This window comes from Kryptolebias marmoratus, linkage group LG7 (assembly GCF_001649575.2).
Source record: "Kryptolebias marmoratus isolate JLee-2015 linkage group LG7, ASM164957v2, whole genome shotgun sequence".
Taxonomy (NCBI): Eukaryota; Metazoa; Chordata; class Actinopteri; order Cyprinodontiformes; family Rivulidae; genus Kryptolebias; species Kryptolebias marmoratus.
The window spans coordinates 15,305,774-15,324,094 of NC_051436.1; the positions used below are offsets into that span (position 1 = coordinate 15,305,774).

The 18,321-nt window shown below is 41.8% G+C and overlaps 1 protein-coding gene across 1 annotated transcript; it reads left to right on the plus strand.

Moving 5' to 3' along the window:
• Window position 1: 1 nt before the first annotated feature.
• On the plus strand, window positions 2–15,877 carry pelp1 (proline, glutamate and leucine rich protein 1). The gene is made up of 19 exons (XM_017427067.3): window positions 2–199; window positions 359–423; window positions 1,786–1,891; window positions 3,479–3,628; window positions 3,880–3,951; window positions 4,090–4,149; window positions 4,261–4,417; window positions 5,218–5,350; window positions 6,306–6,393; window positions 7,352–7,440; window positions 9,324–9,437; window positions 9,681–9,831; window positions 9,973–10,126; window positions 10,236–10,291; window positions 10,468–10,601; window positions 10,955–11,057; window positions 11,708–13,288; window positions 14,306–14,641; window positions 15,333–15,877. The coding sequence occupies exons 1-19, from the start codon at window positions 59–61 to the stop codon at window positions 15,435–15,437; spliced, it is 3,795 nt and encodes a 1,264-aa protein (XP_017282556.1). The 5' UTR covers window positions 2–58; the 3' UTR covers window positions 15,438–15,877.
• The last annotated feature ends 2,444 nt before the right edge of the window (window positions 15,878–18,321 follow it).

The following is an 18,321-nucleotide window of genomic DNA, read 5'->3' on the forward strand; positions in this document are numbered from 1 at the left end:
AAGCGGCGACCGTGACGTAGCAGCAGAAAAATGACGTTAGTTCGTCGGAGAGGGAAAAATGGCTGCATCGTCTTGGCTGCATGGCACAGGTGCTGCGCGACTAACAGAAGGGCTGGTGTCGCTTTTGAAAGAGCAGCGCCCGGAGTTTTTAGCCGAAGGGTTGGCCAACTACAGAGAACATGGCGTGTTTTCCACACAGGTAGCTCCGTGTGTGAGAGGAGCCTCTGCGTTAGCTAACACCGAGCTAACCGCTACTCTGCACCTTCATCTCCCTTTGTTGATCTGCGGTCCTAAGTCTGTGTGTTTCTGAGTCTGACCTGGTAACACGTTCTCCTGTGCCTTGTGTTTACCTTCGCAGAGCACGAGCGACGTTGCGGGTCTCGTGGGTTTCAGCAATGCTAAACTGAGCTCGACCAAGACCAGGTGAGGAATGAATGATTCGTGTGAACTAGTTCGGCTTTTAGTGGTGATGGCCAGACGTGAAGCTTCGTGAGGCACTAAGGCAGCCAGCTGTGTTGGAAAACAGTGGTTCTCCAGGTTTCAGACTCTCAGTAGCTCTCCCTGCAGATCCAACAGTTTGAGACAAGGAATTATGAAAAACATCTGTGTTGCCAGTACTCTCACAATCACACAATGCTTACACCTTCTTTCTAGTTGGTTTCTGAGAGACTGCAGCAATAGAGTTTTAATTTCCTGATAAATTCATAGCTGGTATCTGAATAAATGGGCTTGGACTGAACACACACACATACATATACTGTACATAAACATATTTATTGATATAAATAATCACCCAGCTCGCCTTATTTTTACTCTTGGGTGGTTCGGCTTCACTCCAAGCTTGGGTCCTCTACCAGAGGTCTGGGAGCTTGAGGGTTCTCCTCAGTATCTTAGCTGTTCCTAGGACTGCGCTCTTCTGGACAGAGATCTCTGAGGTTGTTCCTGGGATCTGTTGGAGCCACTCTTCCTGTTTGGGGGTCAGAGCTCCAATGACCACTGAGGCCTTGACTGTCCACAACTGCTCTATTTCCTCTTTCAGCCCTTGATATTTCTCCAACTTCTCATGATGTTACAGTCGCTTGGGACTGCTACATCTATCACCATTGCTTTCTTCTGTAGCTTTGCCCTCCACTGCTTCTGTGCTGTCCTTCAGTCCAGCCCTTTCTAGCCACTGGTAGGACTTGTTGATATCAGCCACTTTCTCAGTCTGCTGGGGATAGATGCCGCACAGGGGCTTGTCTTTCTAAGATGATTCTTCTTTTTCCTCTTCCTCATTGGGTTTTTGCTGCCTGAGACATTCATTTAGATCATCATTGGGGGCTTTCTTCCTGATGTACTCCAGGTTCTTGGTTGTTTCATCCTGTATGATGGCTCTGATGCTCACTAGTCCTCTGCCTCCCTCCTTTCTCTTAGTGTACAGTCTCTTTGATGACTCTTTCTGACATTGCAATGACAGGTGAGAGTGGTGATTGCATATTCTTTATCTGATTTCATGCAACAGTCCCTGATGTTTGTACCGTGACAGTCCAATATAAATACATGTACAGGTATACTACTGGTAAACTGTGGAGGGAGTAATAGTTAAAGTGCAAAATGAAGACACATTCTGGAGATCTGCCTTTTTTTATTAGGAACAAAATTCAGGTTTTTCCAGTGAACCTTAATACATTTTTGTGTGCTGATTGTGTGTAGAGCTTAGTTATGGCTGTGGCTTGCTTAGGTTTGCAGTAGATGATTTAAATGATGCAAACATGACTTTGTTTTTGTGCACGTATGTCTGTGCAGGTTTGAGGGGCTCTGCCTGCTCTCCATGCTGGTTAAAGACAGCTCCAGTGATCTGTTCCAGCAACACTGTCTTTCCTGGCTGCGCTCCCTGCAGCAGGTCATACAGGTATGGTGCATGCATACACCAGCTGTCCATCCATTTGCTGCTTCCTGTTCAGGGTCATGGGGAGCTGGTGCCTATTTTCAATGGTCATTGGGCAAAATGTGGGGTACACCCCGGACAGGTCCGTCACAGGGACACAGAGAGACAAACAAAACAGACACTCACACCTAGGTTATTAGAGACTAAATTGCTCATAACCTGCATGTTTTTGGACTCTGGGAAGAAATTGAAAAAAATAAAACAAGAGAGAACCACAGGGGAAAATGCAAACCCCAGCTGAGATTTGAACCTGTAAGGCCACAGGTTTAACCACCGTGTCCCCATGCCGTCCTGTATGCATCAATTGAACTCTAATCTTTACTGATATATCAACCTTAACATAACAATTCTTTTGTCTGTGTTTGTTTGACTCCGGTATTAGCAGAATATCCTACACTGAACCGATTTTAATGAAACTTTCAGGAAATAATCTTTTTATGTACATCTACAACTCAATAACTTTTGGAATCAACCTACTCAAGATGCCACCACAACTAAGCACTCTTAGCAGACACACAAATAGCTATAACTTGGTCAAGTTTTACAGATATTGAGCTAAAGTTTGGTGTGGTAGTAGCTGAAAGTCTTTCAAACATTTACTCCGAGCCCTAGTATATCTTGTGAGATTGTGCAATGTTTCATGAGACCATGCAAAATGTCAACAACAAGGTGTGTCCATCTGTTTTTTCTCTTCCTAAGATGATCTCAGTCTAAAACTCTGGCATGAAAGGTTAGCGGGCGATATGAATTCCTTCAAGGAGTGCTAGGCCTTTAATTGGTATTTGTGTTAATTTAACAAAGATGATTTAAAAGGTGCATGGAGCAGTGGTTAGAGCTGTTGCCTCACAGCAAGAAGGTCACAGGTTTGCCTCCTGTTTGGAGTCATTCTGTGTGGAGTTTACATGTTCTCCCTGAGCACATGTGGGCTTTCTCTGCATTCTCAGGTTTCTTCCCACAAACCAAAAACATGCATGTTCGCTTAATTGGTAACTAAATTGTTCCTGAGTGTGAATGGCTGTTTGTCTCTATGTGTCCCTGTGATGGACTGGAGACCTATCCAGGGTGTCCCCTGCCTCTCACAGGGACTGCTGGAGATAGACACCAGCTCCCCCTCAACCCAGAAAGGAAAAGCGGATAAAGAAAATGGGTGGATGGATTTAAAACATGTAAAATCTTTCTGTGGGAAAAACTAAACATGGCCTTGGATTATTCCTTACTCTGAAATGCCCTTGATATTGAAAGCAGGTTGTATATTGTTGGAGCTCATTTATTCTCTTACCTTTCAGCCATAAAATTATGACCTAATAATGATTATGGCCATGGTTGACACATCAACTGCACTGATCCTCCGAAGGTCCGCTGGCTCCAAGCTATCAGCAGCAGATCCTTTAAGTCCTGGAGGTTTTGTCCTGTGGTTTTTATTTTGGGGTTATTCTCATTACATTTGAGTTTGATCTGTACTGAGTGAATACGTGAAGACAATAGTTATTACCCTGCAGAAACAGCCCAACACCCCTCTCAGTGTCTGCTTCACCCTCTGATCTGTTCCAGTCTCAGGCTCCAGTTCAGACGATCCAGCTGGCTGTAACTATTCTGAAAGACCTGCTGCAGTACTCATGTCAGCTCGCAGAACTGGCCAGGGAGGTCAGCCTCAACTTCATTCTCGGCATTTTGACATCTCTTCTAGCCCTCAAAACGGAGGTAGGTGAAAATGTTAGGGCTGATGTGGCCACAGGTGTACACAAAATATTTTAATTAATTTTATTACATATTAAACTTAGCGTTTTAGGATCCTTTTTTTTTTCAAATAAAACATATTATTTATAGATTTGGTTTTAGGAAACTAATTGTTGAATTTGACTGTAAAGGCATTTTAAGGTTCAGCTCTAATTCTAAGCTGTCGGTCAACGTTAATAGCAGCTACATTATTTTTGTTCTTTGTGTGATCAAAGTGCGAGCTTGCAGCCATGGAGGGGATGAAGGCATGTATGATTTACTATCCCAGAGCCTGTGGATCCCTGAAGGTAACGATGAGAAACTTGAATTAATCAAGTTGAATTCAATCCACTAACTTTTTACTTTCAGTATTTTTTTTTATTTTATTTTAACAATTTAACAATTCACACATGCTGATATTTTCCACTTTGCTTATTTGTTTTAAGGACAAACTTGGAGTTTATTTTCTCTCCAAAATGGACAGCACGAACAGAAAAACACAAGAGGTGTGTCTTTCACAAAACCTTCTGAACTCTAATCATATCCAGTCCAAAGTTTTCCTTTTTTTTTTTAAAAGCCTTTTCTAAAATCTTAATGGTTTATTGTTTTTCTGTTAGGTGGCCTGCCAGGGTTACAGTCATCTGCCCTGTCTGGGGGGTCTGTTGGACAAAGCGGTGGGTGCAGGTAGAGCTGAGGGCTGGACCACTCAGATCCACTGTCTTCTGGCCTCAGCCAACAGCCTTCTGGCTCAGATCTACCAAGGTTCAGAAACAGGTACTCTTATCTTACATTTTCCTGTAAAGGCAGAGTCCGGCTTTTCTTTTTCAAAGCTGTTCAGGAATGATCTGTTTTTTCTTACTTTGGCCATATGGATATGTAAACATTTAGTTACCCAACACACATGGCATAGTTTAAGGTTAGGAAAAAATAGGCCATTACAGCAAAGCTGTAATAAGATCATTAAATGTGAACTAATAAATATTAACTGCATGTTAACAAGTTACTATCTGCTCTGACCTCCTTCCTAACTTGTTACAGAGAAAGTTATTTTTTAAAGTGCTGGTGTGTAGAGTACTACTACTACTACTACTTTATTTAAAGAGCTGAAACAAAGTGCTGTACATGTAAAATCAAAGACAAACTGTAAAAACAATAAAACAGGTAAAAGTACTTCTAAGTGACTGGGTTCTTACCTTCATTAAACAATGATTAGGATTATTCAGTTTGAAAAAAATCACAGAGGAATTTTTAAAAAAACAAGTTGTCAGCCGAGGCAAAAACGGCAACAATTGTTTTCACTTTCAAATTTCAGACTCAGCAGCTGACGAGTGGTTTGAGCAAAGTGAACAATGAACTGGAAATAGGTTAGCCCTCGAACAGACTAACATACAGCAGGAATCATCAGGAGTTATATTGTAAATCGTAAACTAAATTATATCTTTTAAAGAAGCTGTCAGAAGTTGTAATAGTGTAACTTGTCGGCATTAGTTTTATGTTTGCAGTTCATCTTTTTGCAGGCGTATTGGTCGCTGAATAACCAGTTTGCTGTCCCGATTGTTGTTTTTGAACCCCAGATGAAGCTGTGCAGTATCAGGGTCCTGGCATGGAGCTGGCTTTTCCTTATCTCGATCAAACGGATCCTCTGCTGCTCTTGCAGCTCCAACACAGATACACTGCTGTTTGCATGACAATTAAACACACACTCAGGTGAGACATGTGTACACTCTGTTCCAAGTAAGGAATCCACCCTTTAACAGAGCAAACAACAACAGGGCTGTGTGACAAACGCAACATCAGGACTGTATGACAGACACAACATTTAGGGCTATATGTCATGAACATTGTGTTGAGCTGCAGTATGAAAACATTCTGTCCGTCTGTCACCCAGTATTTTAAACCATCTTTACTAAAGGCATCTTTAAACAAACTTTGTGCTGAATGATTCAACAGAATGTCATTTTGGTTTTGTTTTGTCAGATATTTAAAAATGTATATTTTATCTTCTGTCACCTGTAGTATATTGAAAGAAATCTGCAATGGCCAAAATTGGTATCTGTGCCATCCATTCATAGATGACTAAAAATGTGTCGGTTCTATGTCCTTTCTTCTGTGGGTTGCTGAAATGTATTTCCTCTCCATCAAAGTCTGGGAGGTGCATGAACTGAAGTCTCCAAGCCTTTGACAGAAAGGTTTAACTGGATGTACTGGAAATACCAGAAATGAGTTATATGGTAAAATGGCCTGCACTTGTGTCTAGTCCAAGGTCCACAAAGCTCTTCACACTACATTCATTCATCCACTGATGGTGGTGGGCTACATTGTAGCCACAGCTGCCCTGGGGCAGACTGACAGAAGTGAGGCGGCCATCACACCAGCACCACGAGCCCTCTGACCACCACCAGGCAAATCAGATGAAGTGTCTTGCCCAAGGACACAACGGCTAAGACAGTCAGGGCGGGGGCTGGAACCGGCAACCCTCCGATTACAGGACGAACCCCGACCTCCTGAGCCACTGCCGCCCAGATATATGGAAGCTTTAACATCTGAAAAGTGTTACATCTATTAACACCAACAAGGATGAAAAGCATGAGGAAAGAGTTTTGTTGCGCAAAATGTTCTTTCCAGCATTTCGGTAACATTCTGTGTTGTTTCTGTCCATCAGAGCGGATCCTGCCTCAGCTGTCCATCTGCCAGTCAGACTGATACTCAACATGGTGTGCCGAGCGCTCGCTGTCAACTCAAAGAGCATAGTGAGCACACTCGCACACACAGCCATCCATTTTGTTTATTAGCAACTGTCATTTGCTGGAACTGTACACAAACACCCTCTTTTAGTTTGAAAAAATCATTTCTAGTATCTTTTACAATAAAACTCAGCTACTATAGGTTCATCTGTATTCTGTGCATTTAAACACAACCAACATGTTCACTGATGGTGGTTAGACGGTACAGACTGTGTGTGTGACAGGATTACTGAGATACAAGCTGACAGAAGAGAAAATAAAGAGTTTATTACTGCTCCCATCACAACTTCTCATATGCAAGTCAACCATATTGGACTTTGAGTTTGGAGCTTGTGAAGAATCTCTAACTTTCTGATTATCAACGTTCCATTTGGTTTTTCCAACTTGGGATTTGAAAATTCCAACTTCTGTGATCAAATGAAACATACCAGGAGTAGGCGAAGGTGGCTACAACGAGACTGGTTGCATAAAGCCTCTTTTTACACCCTCAAAAGTATGGGTACGAAGTGACCAGAGCTGTAGTTTACAGTTTGGCAGAGGCACAAATTAACCTGCAGTCGTAGCTTCTCCCATTCATTTTGACTGTTGCACATATTGTGTTAATTAACGTACCTGAAATGCTGTTTGTATTTGTTTAAACTAACAAAAGTAAAAGTTGATAATAAGATTTAAACTTCACGCTCTAATCTAACTCATCGCAGCTTCTCCATCCAGAATTGGGATCATCTCCACAATGCCTGCCTTCAAATGTTTATCCACAGTAGAAGATTTGCTGTGAAAAAGAAGCTTATTGACATTAAAGTTTTGTGATGATAAATCCTCGTAGCTGTCATCGTCGATTGTCAGCTAATCATTTGTACCATGATTGTTCAGGATAAATGTGTAGGTTTGAATCTCTGACACAAATGCGTTTTTACACCAAATGTGTTGTTTCTAATATGTTCTTTTTGACTTTCCTGGTCAGAATTTAGCAGGAGACGGAAGTCTGAGGTTGCTGATCCTTCCCAGTATTCACATCAACAGTTTGGAGGTGCTGTCGGAGCTCATCACAGAGTGAGTAATGATACAACAAGGCCACAAACAGGACATCTGCAGGGTCTTATTTTGAAGTCTTAATGTCTTCTCAGGATGGTGAGAATAATTTTTACACCCCGGAACTTAAAGTAAGACGCTTAAATCCTCAGGATCATCAGGCTGAAATACTCATTCTGGAGCCATTCTTAGTCTTTACTGTTATGGGCAGCAAAGGATATGCATTTTATTTTGAGGATGTTCAATATTCTGTGCTAAAAATTGTAATACTTTTTATTCCCACATCAAGCCACACATCACACACATACTAATATTGCAGTATTTAGTATGCTTGGCCCTCTGACCCTCATTCTTTCACTAAAATAAAACAACAAGACTTTGAACTGTTCTCTCACACAATTCAACAGCAAAAACTGACTCTTTCAGTCAAGCTTCGTGCAAAAACTAAGGTGCCGTCTGTCACAGAAGGCCAGAGCGTGCAAGAAAATGATTAAAACGAGCCTTCCTGGCTCATGTGGGGAAAAAAATATAAATTTTTCTGATTGAGAATCACATCTTCACACTCAGAAGCCATTTGGTGACAACAAACCAGAGATCAAAATGACTTAAAACTAAACACACAACTAACCAAAGGACATTTGTGATTCTAACAGCAGCCATTAAATGCATGGAGCATAGAGTAAACCATCATTATTGGCTATTTATGTTTAAAATAAATATACAAATTGTGACCAGCAGCTAGATAAAATGATCATAACGATGACACTGGAGAGACTCACTTATATTATAAGAGGAAAGGGAACGAAATTTGAAGAAGCGTGGTCACTGTTGACCAAGTTTTTGGAACAATACAAAGGAAACTGAGAGGACGACGATACAGACTGCGGAGTCTTTTATTTATTTATTTTTATTTTATTTTTATTGTCCAATATGTGTAGTTTTTTATTAATTTTTTATTGTTATGTCTTTATATTTGTGTATTTTGGGGATTAAGTTGTTCAATGTAAATGTTAAATGTGCCAATCACTTGTTAAAAGTTATAAAATTCAATAAATATAATGTTTAAAAAATAAAAAAGATCATAACGACCATTGTTCTAAACTTTGACACAGGCTATGAGGCAGAGAGCAGCAATCAGAATAATTTAGCACCGTAATCAACTTGTCATTTGCTGATAGCATTGACTAACAATAAATTCATCTTTTCACTCTTTTTTTTTTTGCAATACTTTCTCTCTTATACACTGGAATCCATGTTTCCATGGCTGAACGTCTCTGTGAGTCTCAGCCACCTGAGGTTTCTCAGAGACGACCGTGTTGAAGCTCTCTTTTCCCATTTCTTTCATTTTCAGGCTAAAGGTAGCTTTCAGAAAGCCAAAGAAATTATGATGGTGACGAGCTGATTTAACTGATCGGGAACACCAGCTTTTGCTGGGAACCTTCTATTTAATAAAGCAGCCTGTTAAGCTGCCATTGTTCAGAGTCTTCCTTGTGAAATCCAAACTATTCCCACTCCACTGGTGAGCTGTGAGGCATTAGAAGTGCGTGGGAAAATTTAAACTTCCAGTGATTTAGATGTAGATGGTTAAAATGCTGTCTGAATGGGTAAATGAGGACACATTGTGTTGTAAAGCACTTTGAGTGGCCTGATTGGCTAAAAAGGTGCTATATCAGCACAGTCCATTTAAAATAGTTTTTAAAGTGTAGATTCAGTTGTTTAATTATAGTTGTATAATATTGCACAAGCAACAGAACTAGATATTTAAAGTTTTCTTATACTGCCTGTCCCAAACATGCACTGTCATGATCAAGAAGGGAATCAGTCTGATATAAATATGTACACTACAGCCCTACTGTCAGTGAGACATTGATGTGTGTGTGGCGTTGTCTCTGTGTGTATTGTAGGGTACGTAGTGGGATGATACAGTATGCTGGTGTGATACAGAGGCTGTTTTCTCAAACCCTGACTGCGTGGACACCTCTACCTGACAGCACTGTAGGGCAGCAGAGAGCGTACAGGTAAGTGTCAGGCCGCTACACACAAGGTTTCTACACAGCCTTGGAATATAAGTAAAAGTACAGCGTAGATTTTGTTTGTATTTCTATATCTGGTTAGGTATTAAAAACAGAGTTTGCAAAACCTTTTGTGTTTCTAGATTTTGTTCCTTATTGAATTTAAGAGTCAGTCAGGTCAGTTTAAGCAGCAGAGCTGTGAATATTGTGGTATTAAAAGCATGTTTTCCTTTTCTCCTCATCCTGCAGCTCAGTGAGAGTATCTGTGTACACAACCTTAGAGCTGTGGGTCAAGGTTGTTGGTGCGTCTGCCAGCATCCTTCAGGGAGCCTCCAGCCACGCAGGCCTCCTGTTTACCCACCTGCTTGCTGACATCACACCAGAAGCAGAATCTGTTAAGGTAAACATGTACATTGAATGTAAAAAAAAAAAAAAGAAGCTCAAATATAAACTTAATTCAAAAGGGAGGAGGGGCTTAGAAACAGCAGTTTGTTGTAACAAGTTAGTGTTTACTGTTGTGTTGCTTTTTCCCGCTCTCCAGCTGCGGACGGGTCTGTCTGTTGACGTGGTCCCCGGGGGGAAACCGGGCCCTCGGAGGACCAAGCAGTTGGTCTTAGCAGAGACAGTGGGACCATCGCTGCAGAGGAAAGGAGACCTTCTGTCCAATCAGGACACATGTCTGTCAGCCCTCAGAGGTAAGGTGCTTCCTCCGTTTGTAAACAGCCTATCTGTCTATCTGCTGTTGTGTTGTATTTAATATTTACTTCTTCTAATGTGGTCTGATTAGATGATTTTTCTCCTCAGCACTGAGACAAATCGTACAGACTAGTGGGACGCTGCTAAAGGACGATGTTCACAAGGTAAAGGTTTACTGAAAATAGAAAATATTGTTTTGATTTATCTACAAGAACCTAGTTTGCAGTTTTCTTGCTTTAAAAGATCTGATCTACCAGTTCACATTTTTTTTATATATGCAGCTGATTATTAATGATCACATCTGATCCACTTGTTTTCTGCTGTGTCGACTTTCTTGCAGAGACTCCATGAAGTTGTGTTGCCACTTTGTGTGCGCCTGCAGCAGCAGCAGTCGAGCAGCATGTCTGCATGTGAACCCGCGGGAGGAATCAGCGGACAGTACAGCAGTGCCCTTACACGGCGAGAACTATACAGGTACTACCTAAAGGACTGTTGTGAACAAGCACAGCAGGTTTTAAAACATAAGGCAAGCTTGTTCTCAGAGTTTAAAAATAAAATTGGTCTTCCTGAATTATATGAGCTTTGTTTGCTTTAATAACTGTTGTTTTTCTTCTGGTTTCCGTTTCAACCTTTTCTTGCTGGTGAACAAAGGTGAAAGATGGGCATGTGTAATACCAGTTTTATTTCATTACACTGTTTTAAAATGGGAAGAATCACGCAGGAGGGAATATGAAGTGGTTTTAATACTTACTTAAAGACTTGTAAGGAGCAGAATGTTGTTTTTATGTACATTTTGTAATGAAGGAACTGTTTGCGTGAATTCTCAGACTCCTGCTGGCTCTGGTCCTGGTCCCGTCACCATGTTGGCCTCCCCCTCTGACCTGCGCCGTGTCCATCCTCAGCAATGGACGCACCGAACGCAACCTCAAGGTGACTGTTCTGAAGAAGAAACTTGTGACAGCTGCTCTGGAGTAAAGATGAGATTTTAGTGTTTTTTTTAGACATTCAAAAGTCTTGAAAAAGTCTTCAGACCCCTTCAGCTTTTCTACATTTTGTCTTGTTACAGCCACAAACTTTACCTATGGGTATAAATAAAGTAATCTAACCTAACACAACCAAACTTCAAAGTATTTTACTGTGATTTTTATGTAACGGACTGACAGAAAGTAGTGCATGAATGTAAAGTAGAAAGAAAATGACTCATGGTTGTAGTATTTTTTTCTAATTTCATTAAGCATCTAAAACTGTCAACTCAGTGATTAACAATGAGTGTTTTGTAAAGTTTGTTTCAAACACCTGTGATTTTATTACTATATTTTTATTATTGTTAAAATTATTGTTATTTGCTCAGTGTGTTGGCGTCCCAGCTGAGCCGTCAGCTCTCCAGTGCAGCTGTCATCACATCATTCTGTTATTCAAAACTACTCTAAATTAGAAGGACATTTATGTCAAACTGCCGTTTAAAACTTTATTTTGCTCAGTTACTGTGATAAAACAATCTTTCTTTACAGTAACAGCAGTTGTTTAGCTGTCAGTAATCTTTGATTTTTAAGTAATTTATCCCTTTCCTCCCCCCTCAGGTTTCTACATTCTGTGCTGAAGCACTGACCATCTGTAACTCCATCGTCCATTCACGTAGCCCCTCCATCGCCCTCCCTTTACCACCCCTCGCCCTGAAACCCACCACCCCTTCAGTCCTTTCATGTCAGGGACCGGGCCCCAGACTAACATTGCCAACGTTACTGGGCGGCCCCACCTCCGGTCCCCCCTTCCCCACCCGTCACTCCCTCAACCTGGGCGCCACTTCCCTTTTGGGCTCCTTGGAAAACCATCTCTCCCTGATCCCAGGGATGCCAGGTCAGGCCCCAGCGCCGGGAGAGTTGATGCTGTCTCCACAGACACACCATCAGTCGGACCCCAGTGTCCCCCCAGAAGGACAGCGGTCTGTGTTTGTCCGCTATGACAAAGAGGAGGCAGAAGATGTGGAGATTTCCCTTGCAAGTGACTCGGATGACAGCGTGGTCATTGTTCCTCCAGGGATGCTCAACACCGAGAATCAACAAAATGACTCTGCAACGAACTCGCAGAACGTGCTCTCCTCTGCAGCAGGCAGCACCGGGGTCTCCCTACCAGGAGGAGACTCCATCACCATGGCTCCCACCACAGCAGCACCAACCACAGTAGATGTCGCCTCTTTGCCAAATGACCTGGCCACTCCTTCCACTGCCCCCATCAACTCCTTCCCTCCCTCCAGCGCCTCGGTGGTGTCCCTGGTTCCGTCTTTGAACTCGAGCTCGTTCTCGGCCTCGCCCGGCGGGGGTCTGGGGGACTCGGGGGCTGGCAAGCCGCAACTCCAGCAGATGCTGATGCAGCCCTCTGCTGCAGGCCAGCCCAGCTCCGTCACCCTGCCCCTCCAGATGCACCAGCTGCAGAACCAGCTGACCCAGCAGGGCCGCCACCTCCACCAGCACCCGCCCACACCCGCCAACAACGAAGAGTCGGCCGTCATCAACATCAACAGCACCGACGACGAGGAGGAGGACGAGGAGGACATGGAAGATGATGAAGAGCTGGAGGAAGAAGAGGATGGGATCGATGAGGAGGACGAAGAGGAAGAAGGGAGCGATGAATTTTACGACGGGGAGGAATACGAGGAGTTTGAAGAGGAGGAGGGTGAAGAGCTTGAGGAAGAGGAGGAAGACGAAGATGGGGATATTCCACCTCTGGAAGGATCGGAGGACAAGTCTGAGGAGGTGGGCATGGAGGACGATAAAGTGCTTCAGGCAGCAATGGAGGAAGGAGAGGTGGAGGCTTATAATGTGGAGGGAGAAGCAGAAGGAGGGATAGAAGAGCTACAGACCAGCAGAACGCTGATCAGAGGGGACAGGATGAAGATACAGGAGGTGGAGAGCATCGGCGTCCTGGAAGAAGCAAGGGAGGCCGAGAGGGAGGAGGACGAGACTGAGCGGATGGACGATCCCACCATGCCGCAGATCCTGTGTGTCACTGGTGGAGCGCTGGAAGAAAGGTTAGAGACCGCTGAGGAGGGTGGAGGAGGAAGAGGAGGGCTTCAGGAGGAGGCGAGCCTGTGGGAGCAAGGTGCCAAGGGGAGCGAGGTGACGCTCGCCTCAGAGGAGCCCACAGCCAGTCAGAGTCAGCAGGTGGGTGGCAACACCTTACTAACTTTTATTTAGAAAGCTGAGCTCTGATTACATCAGGCTTTTTCTGCAGACAGAAGAATAAAGTCCTGTCACCCACTGCCTTACATACCAGAGTTTTAAACTAAGATCTTCTGTGTTGGTCAAATCTTCAAAAAAAATGTTAAACACTATCCTGTATGATGTTGGGAGGTGTCACACTTAGAGTATGTGTTGTGGACACTATCACATCAAATTATAGCTCAATATCTGAAAAATAAGATATTAATTAGCTGTGGCAACCATCTTAAATTAGATTGACTTAAATTAATTTAGTCAAAATGTCTTATGAACCACTGGACACATTTTATTTTACCTTATTTAATAGGATTTTCAGAAATTAATCATTGGATGTTCATCTACAACTGATTAGCCTTTAAAGTCAACCCAATTCAAGATGGCTGCCACAGCCAACTGACTTTAGAAAACAGAAATGGCAATAATTCAGTCTATTTTACAGATATGGAGCTAAAAGTGAATGTGGTAGTAGCTGAGAGTCATTCGCAGCACATACTCTGACATCCCATGATGACCTCCTGAATAACATATTTTTAAGGTTTGGGTAAATCAAATAAACTCTGGCGTGAAAGGTGGCGGGCGATATGCATTCCTTCAAGAAATACTGGCTCTTTGTTTTTTGTCTGACCAGTCTGCTTAATTTATTTTCAAGTTCCTTCCCTCTGTTTTATTCTTTCTTTTATCCATCTGTTTTTTTCTGTCTTTTCTTTCCTTTTTTGTTTTTTCTTTTGGAAATATGTAAAAGTTTTTGGACTCTTCGTTCTTTTCTTCCTATTTAGTGTCTAACTCTGTAATTGCTGCTGAACCAATCAGACTGGCTTTAGCTTCAATAAACTCTGTTGTAATCTTTTACAGGGACGGGTTGTTTTTAACTCCTAAAGTAATATTCCTGTGTTCTCCTGATTCATCATAGTTTGTTAAAAGGAAGAAGTTGTAAATGTGACTTTCTGTTCAACACGACAGGAGTCTGTGGCAGAAAATGAAGATGGCGGCGTGAGAGATGAGCAGCCGCCCGCTCATCAGGAGGAAGAGTCAGCAGCCGCTGAAGGTAAAGCCTCAGCAGGAGCAGCTGAGGAAACCTCCGCTGGTGAGGACGTTAAAGAGCGGCAGCAGGCCGACGCAGATCCAGGAGACGTAAAGGAGGCGGAGCAACAAGCGACAGAAGAAGAAGAAACCGTGGGAGAGGAAGGAAAAGATCACGGAGAGGAGAGTGATGGGAAGGAGGAGAAAGGAATTAAGAGAAAGAGGGAGGAGGAGAACACAGTGGAGGAAGACGAGCAAAGCGCTGAGAAGAAAAAGGTAAATAAAAAGGCTGTGCATATACTAACTTTAGACTTTAAAGGGATAGTTTGGCCTTTTTAAAGTAATGTCATGTCAAATACATGAGTTATTATTAGTACCTCATCAGCTGTGACATCAGTCACAACAGGAAGTATGTAGAAAGTAGAAGAAATCCTACAGAAGTCAGGCTGCTGGGCCTCTTTTATAGTCATCTTTAGACAAATCAAACCACTCTTCCATAAAAATGTCATACTGGTGCAAAAGAATGAAGATTCCATGAGATTGATTATTTAGTTTAGCGGTTCTCAAAGCCCAGACTCCGGTCCACATCTGGACATTGTATTGTAAATCGTTGGTCAGCTGCAGTGAAGGGCATGTTTATTAATGTGTCAAGGTCATTAAAGGCTGAGGACACAGAATGATTTCAGAATGACTACATGCCCAATTCCAAAAACAAGCTGGGAAGTTGTGCAAAATGTAATAAAAAAGAATCCAATGATTTGCAAATCTCATTATCATTTTTTGTCACTAGTTGTTCAGACCTTTGACCTAATCTTGAAATCAGATTTGAACCTTTGAATATAAAGTCTGAGATCACACATAATCCCAGTAAAGTACTGACAAAATGTGGAAGAATCGGGACTTTTTTTAAGAGACTGTGAAATTGATTTGAAATATTCTTCTAAGAAAGTTAATGTGTGTCTTTCAGATGGAAGACGAAGCCATGGCCTCCATGTTGGCAGATTTTAATCCCTGTCCTCCTGAAGACGATGATTCCTCAGGACCGACCTGCTCCAGCACTTCTCCCCCTTAAGGGATGTGATTAGACTCACCAAGGCAGACATTAGAAAAACCATAACATGAGTCACATTTTCAATGTGAAGTTGCCTCATAAAGTCCCATTAGAAGTAATTCTAACCTACCCCCTTTTTTTTGTTTTTGTTTTGATGGTTTACCAATTTCACAAATTGTCTGTTAGATCATGTTAGGCCTGTGGACATGGAGCGGCACCAGGGGCCTTGATTTGTTGTTCTCACAGCAGCCAGTGACAAAGTGAAGGGAGCAGAATCTCTTTCATTAACGTGGTGAGCTTCCTGATTTCGGTTACCCAGAACCTCCTGCTTCTTGATGGACTCTTGATGCAGTTTAGTGTCCCCTTGATTGGAGTTTGGCTGCATCTTTATTGTTCTTTGTTTTGTTATCTGTCATGTGCTTTCTTATTAAAAAAGTAAATATTCAGTTGTGAGTACCATACTCTACAGTTTAATCTGAGATTAATTATCGCCCACCACCGAAAGACCAAGACGGACAGTAAGGTTTTGCCAGTGTCTGTGTCTGCCTGTTAGCGAAATATCTCATAAACCACTGGATGAATTTTAATTAAACTTCAGGAAAGTTTTCATGAGATGTACATCTACAACTGGTTACCTTTTGGAGTCACCCATTGCAAGATGGCCGCCACAGCTAATCAACATTAGCCAACACAAAAATAACTCAAATTATTCAAAGCTTTACAGATATTCTGCTAAAATCTGGTTTAATGGTAGCTGAGAGTCATTCACAACACCTAATCTGAGCTCTAACAGATTGAACAAGATTTTGGTTTAAAAATGTACCATTAATTTTTGGAGTCAGCTGTCTGGTATGAAAACATCCTGTGACCCACTTTATGGATTTTAATGAAACTCTCAGGAGATCATCATTGGATGTACATCTACAACTGATTAACTTTTGGAATCGCCTCATTTCAAGATGGCCTCCGCGGCCAACTGACTTTAGAAAACACCAAAAGCGCTATATTTCAGTAAGCTCTACAGATTTTGTGCTAAGATTTGCTGTGGCGGTAGCTGAGAGTCGTTTCCAACACATAAGTGCTAACAGACCGTGCATCATTTCCAAGGTTTGTCCAAAACGGCTACAACTCTCATTTTTCAATTTAAGATAATCTTAGTCTAAAACTCTGACATGAAAGGGGGAAAAAGAAATTTAAAATACTGAAAAGTGGTGTGTGCATATGTTATTCAGTCACTTTAGTCTGAAGCCCTGACCTTCACGAGCCTCATAAATTGTTAAATAAGCTCCACCTGTGGGCAGTCAAAGTGTCAGATGATACCAGTCCATATAGACCCGTTCTGAGCCTCCAGAACCAACACCAGCCACCACAAAAATACAGGGCTTTACAAAGTTATATATGGATTTTTTTATACGAGTATAAATTTAAAAGAAAAGATGAGTGACTGATGTACTCAAATGATCATTTCTGTTGTAAAATAATAATAAAAAACCGTAGACTTGTATCAAAAGGTGATTCTGTTACTCCTGTATTGCCGTATGTTTCAAGCAGCTAATATATGACAACATTAAGAGAAACAGAAAACAAATTCTGTTATGGGTTTTAGTTTTGGTGTGCCACCCCAAGATTGTCAATGGCCACCTCTGGAAAGGCACCATTACATCCTTTATTAGAGAAATTAACCAACATATTTACATGTAATGTCAGAGTTTTAGACTTTAATCACTTTATGTTGAAATGACAGAGTTGAAGCTGTTTTGCTCAAACCCATAGACTGTTTATAGATAATTCAAGTGTCCCCACCTTCACTCGTTCTCTCTTGACCTGGTTTACAGGAGCTGCCATGATGTATTTTTGGAACCAGAGTCTGAGCACTAGGGATGTGAGGCTTTAAGCTCCACCTACTCCCTGTCACACAACCATGGTGTCAGATGAGCTTTGCTTTAAACTTGAAATACCTTAACTGCAGCTGAACGTGTTAGAAAAATTAATATTTGAACATTTATGAGCAAGATAAGAACTAATGATCAATGAGTGTCAAACCCTGAAGAAATAATCCAAGGTGTGTTTTATTTTATTTATTTATTTAATCAATTCAAGATGGCTGCTACAGCTAAACGACATCAAGCAGCATAAAAATGCCTATAACTGAGTCAGTTGTGCAGATATTGAGCTAAAATCTGGCATGGTAGTGGCTGAGAGTCACTCACAACACATAATCCAAGCTCTAATATCTAATGCAATATCTTTGCTTAAAACTTTAAAAACTGTTGGAGTCGACCCTGTTTGTTTAATGAAACCTTCATAAAGTTACTGTTGGGTGTTCTGAGCATCTGCAACCTGTGGAGTCAATCCAGTTCAAGATGGCCGCCACAGCTAATCGCCAAGTAACAACAAAAAAAAATGTATTTAGTTCAGTCAAATTTGCAGACACCAAGGTAAAATCAGATGTTGTAGCTGAGAGTCATCTTTAACACACCTGTTCAGAATTTCACCATGACCTGTTTGGAGTCAGCTTTGGCTGTTAGCAAAATATCTCATATGTTTTAATGAAACTCTCAGGAAGTAATTATTGGAAGTACACCTGCAGCTGATTAACATTTGGAGGCAAGCCAATTCAAGATGGCCGCCACAGGTAAGAGACAAAAAAATGTCAATGATTCAGTCAATTTCGCACATGTTGAGCTAAGATCTGGTGTGGTAGTAGCTGAGAGTCATTCCTAACGGAGGGTGACATCTCGCGATATTTCACAAGATTACACATAATGTTATTGTTGTCAAGGTTTGACCAAAATAAAATGATTTTAGGTTAAAACTCCGGCATGGAAAGCGGCGGGCGATATGCAAATCGAGACCTCGAAGCCATTGTTTTATTTTAATGTATTTGTTTATTTTAGAGAGAAGG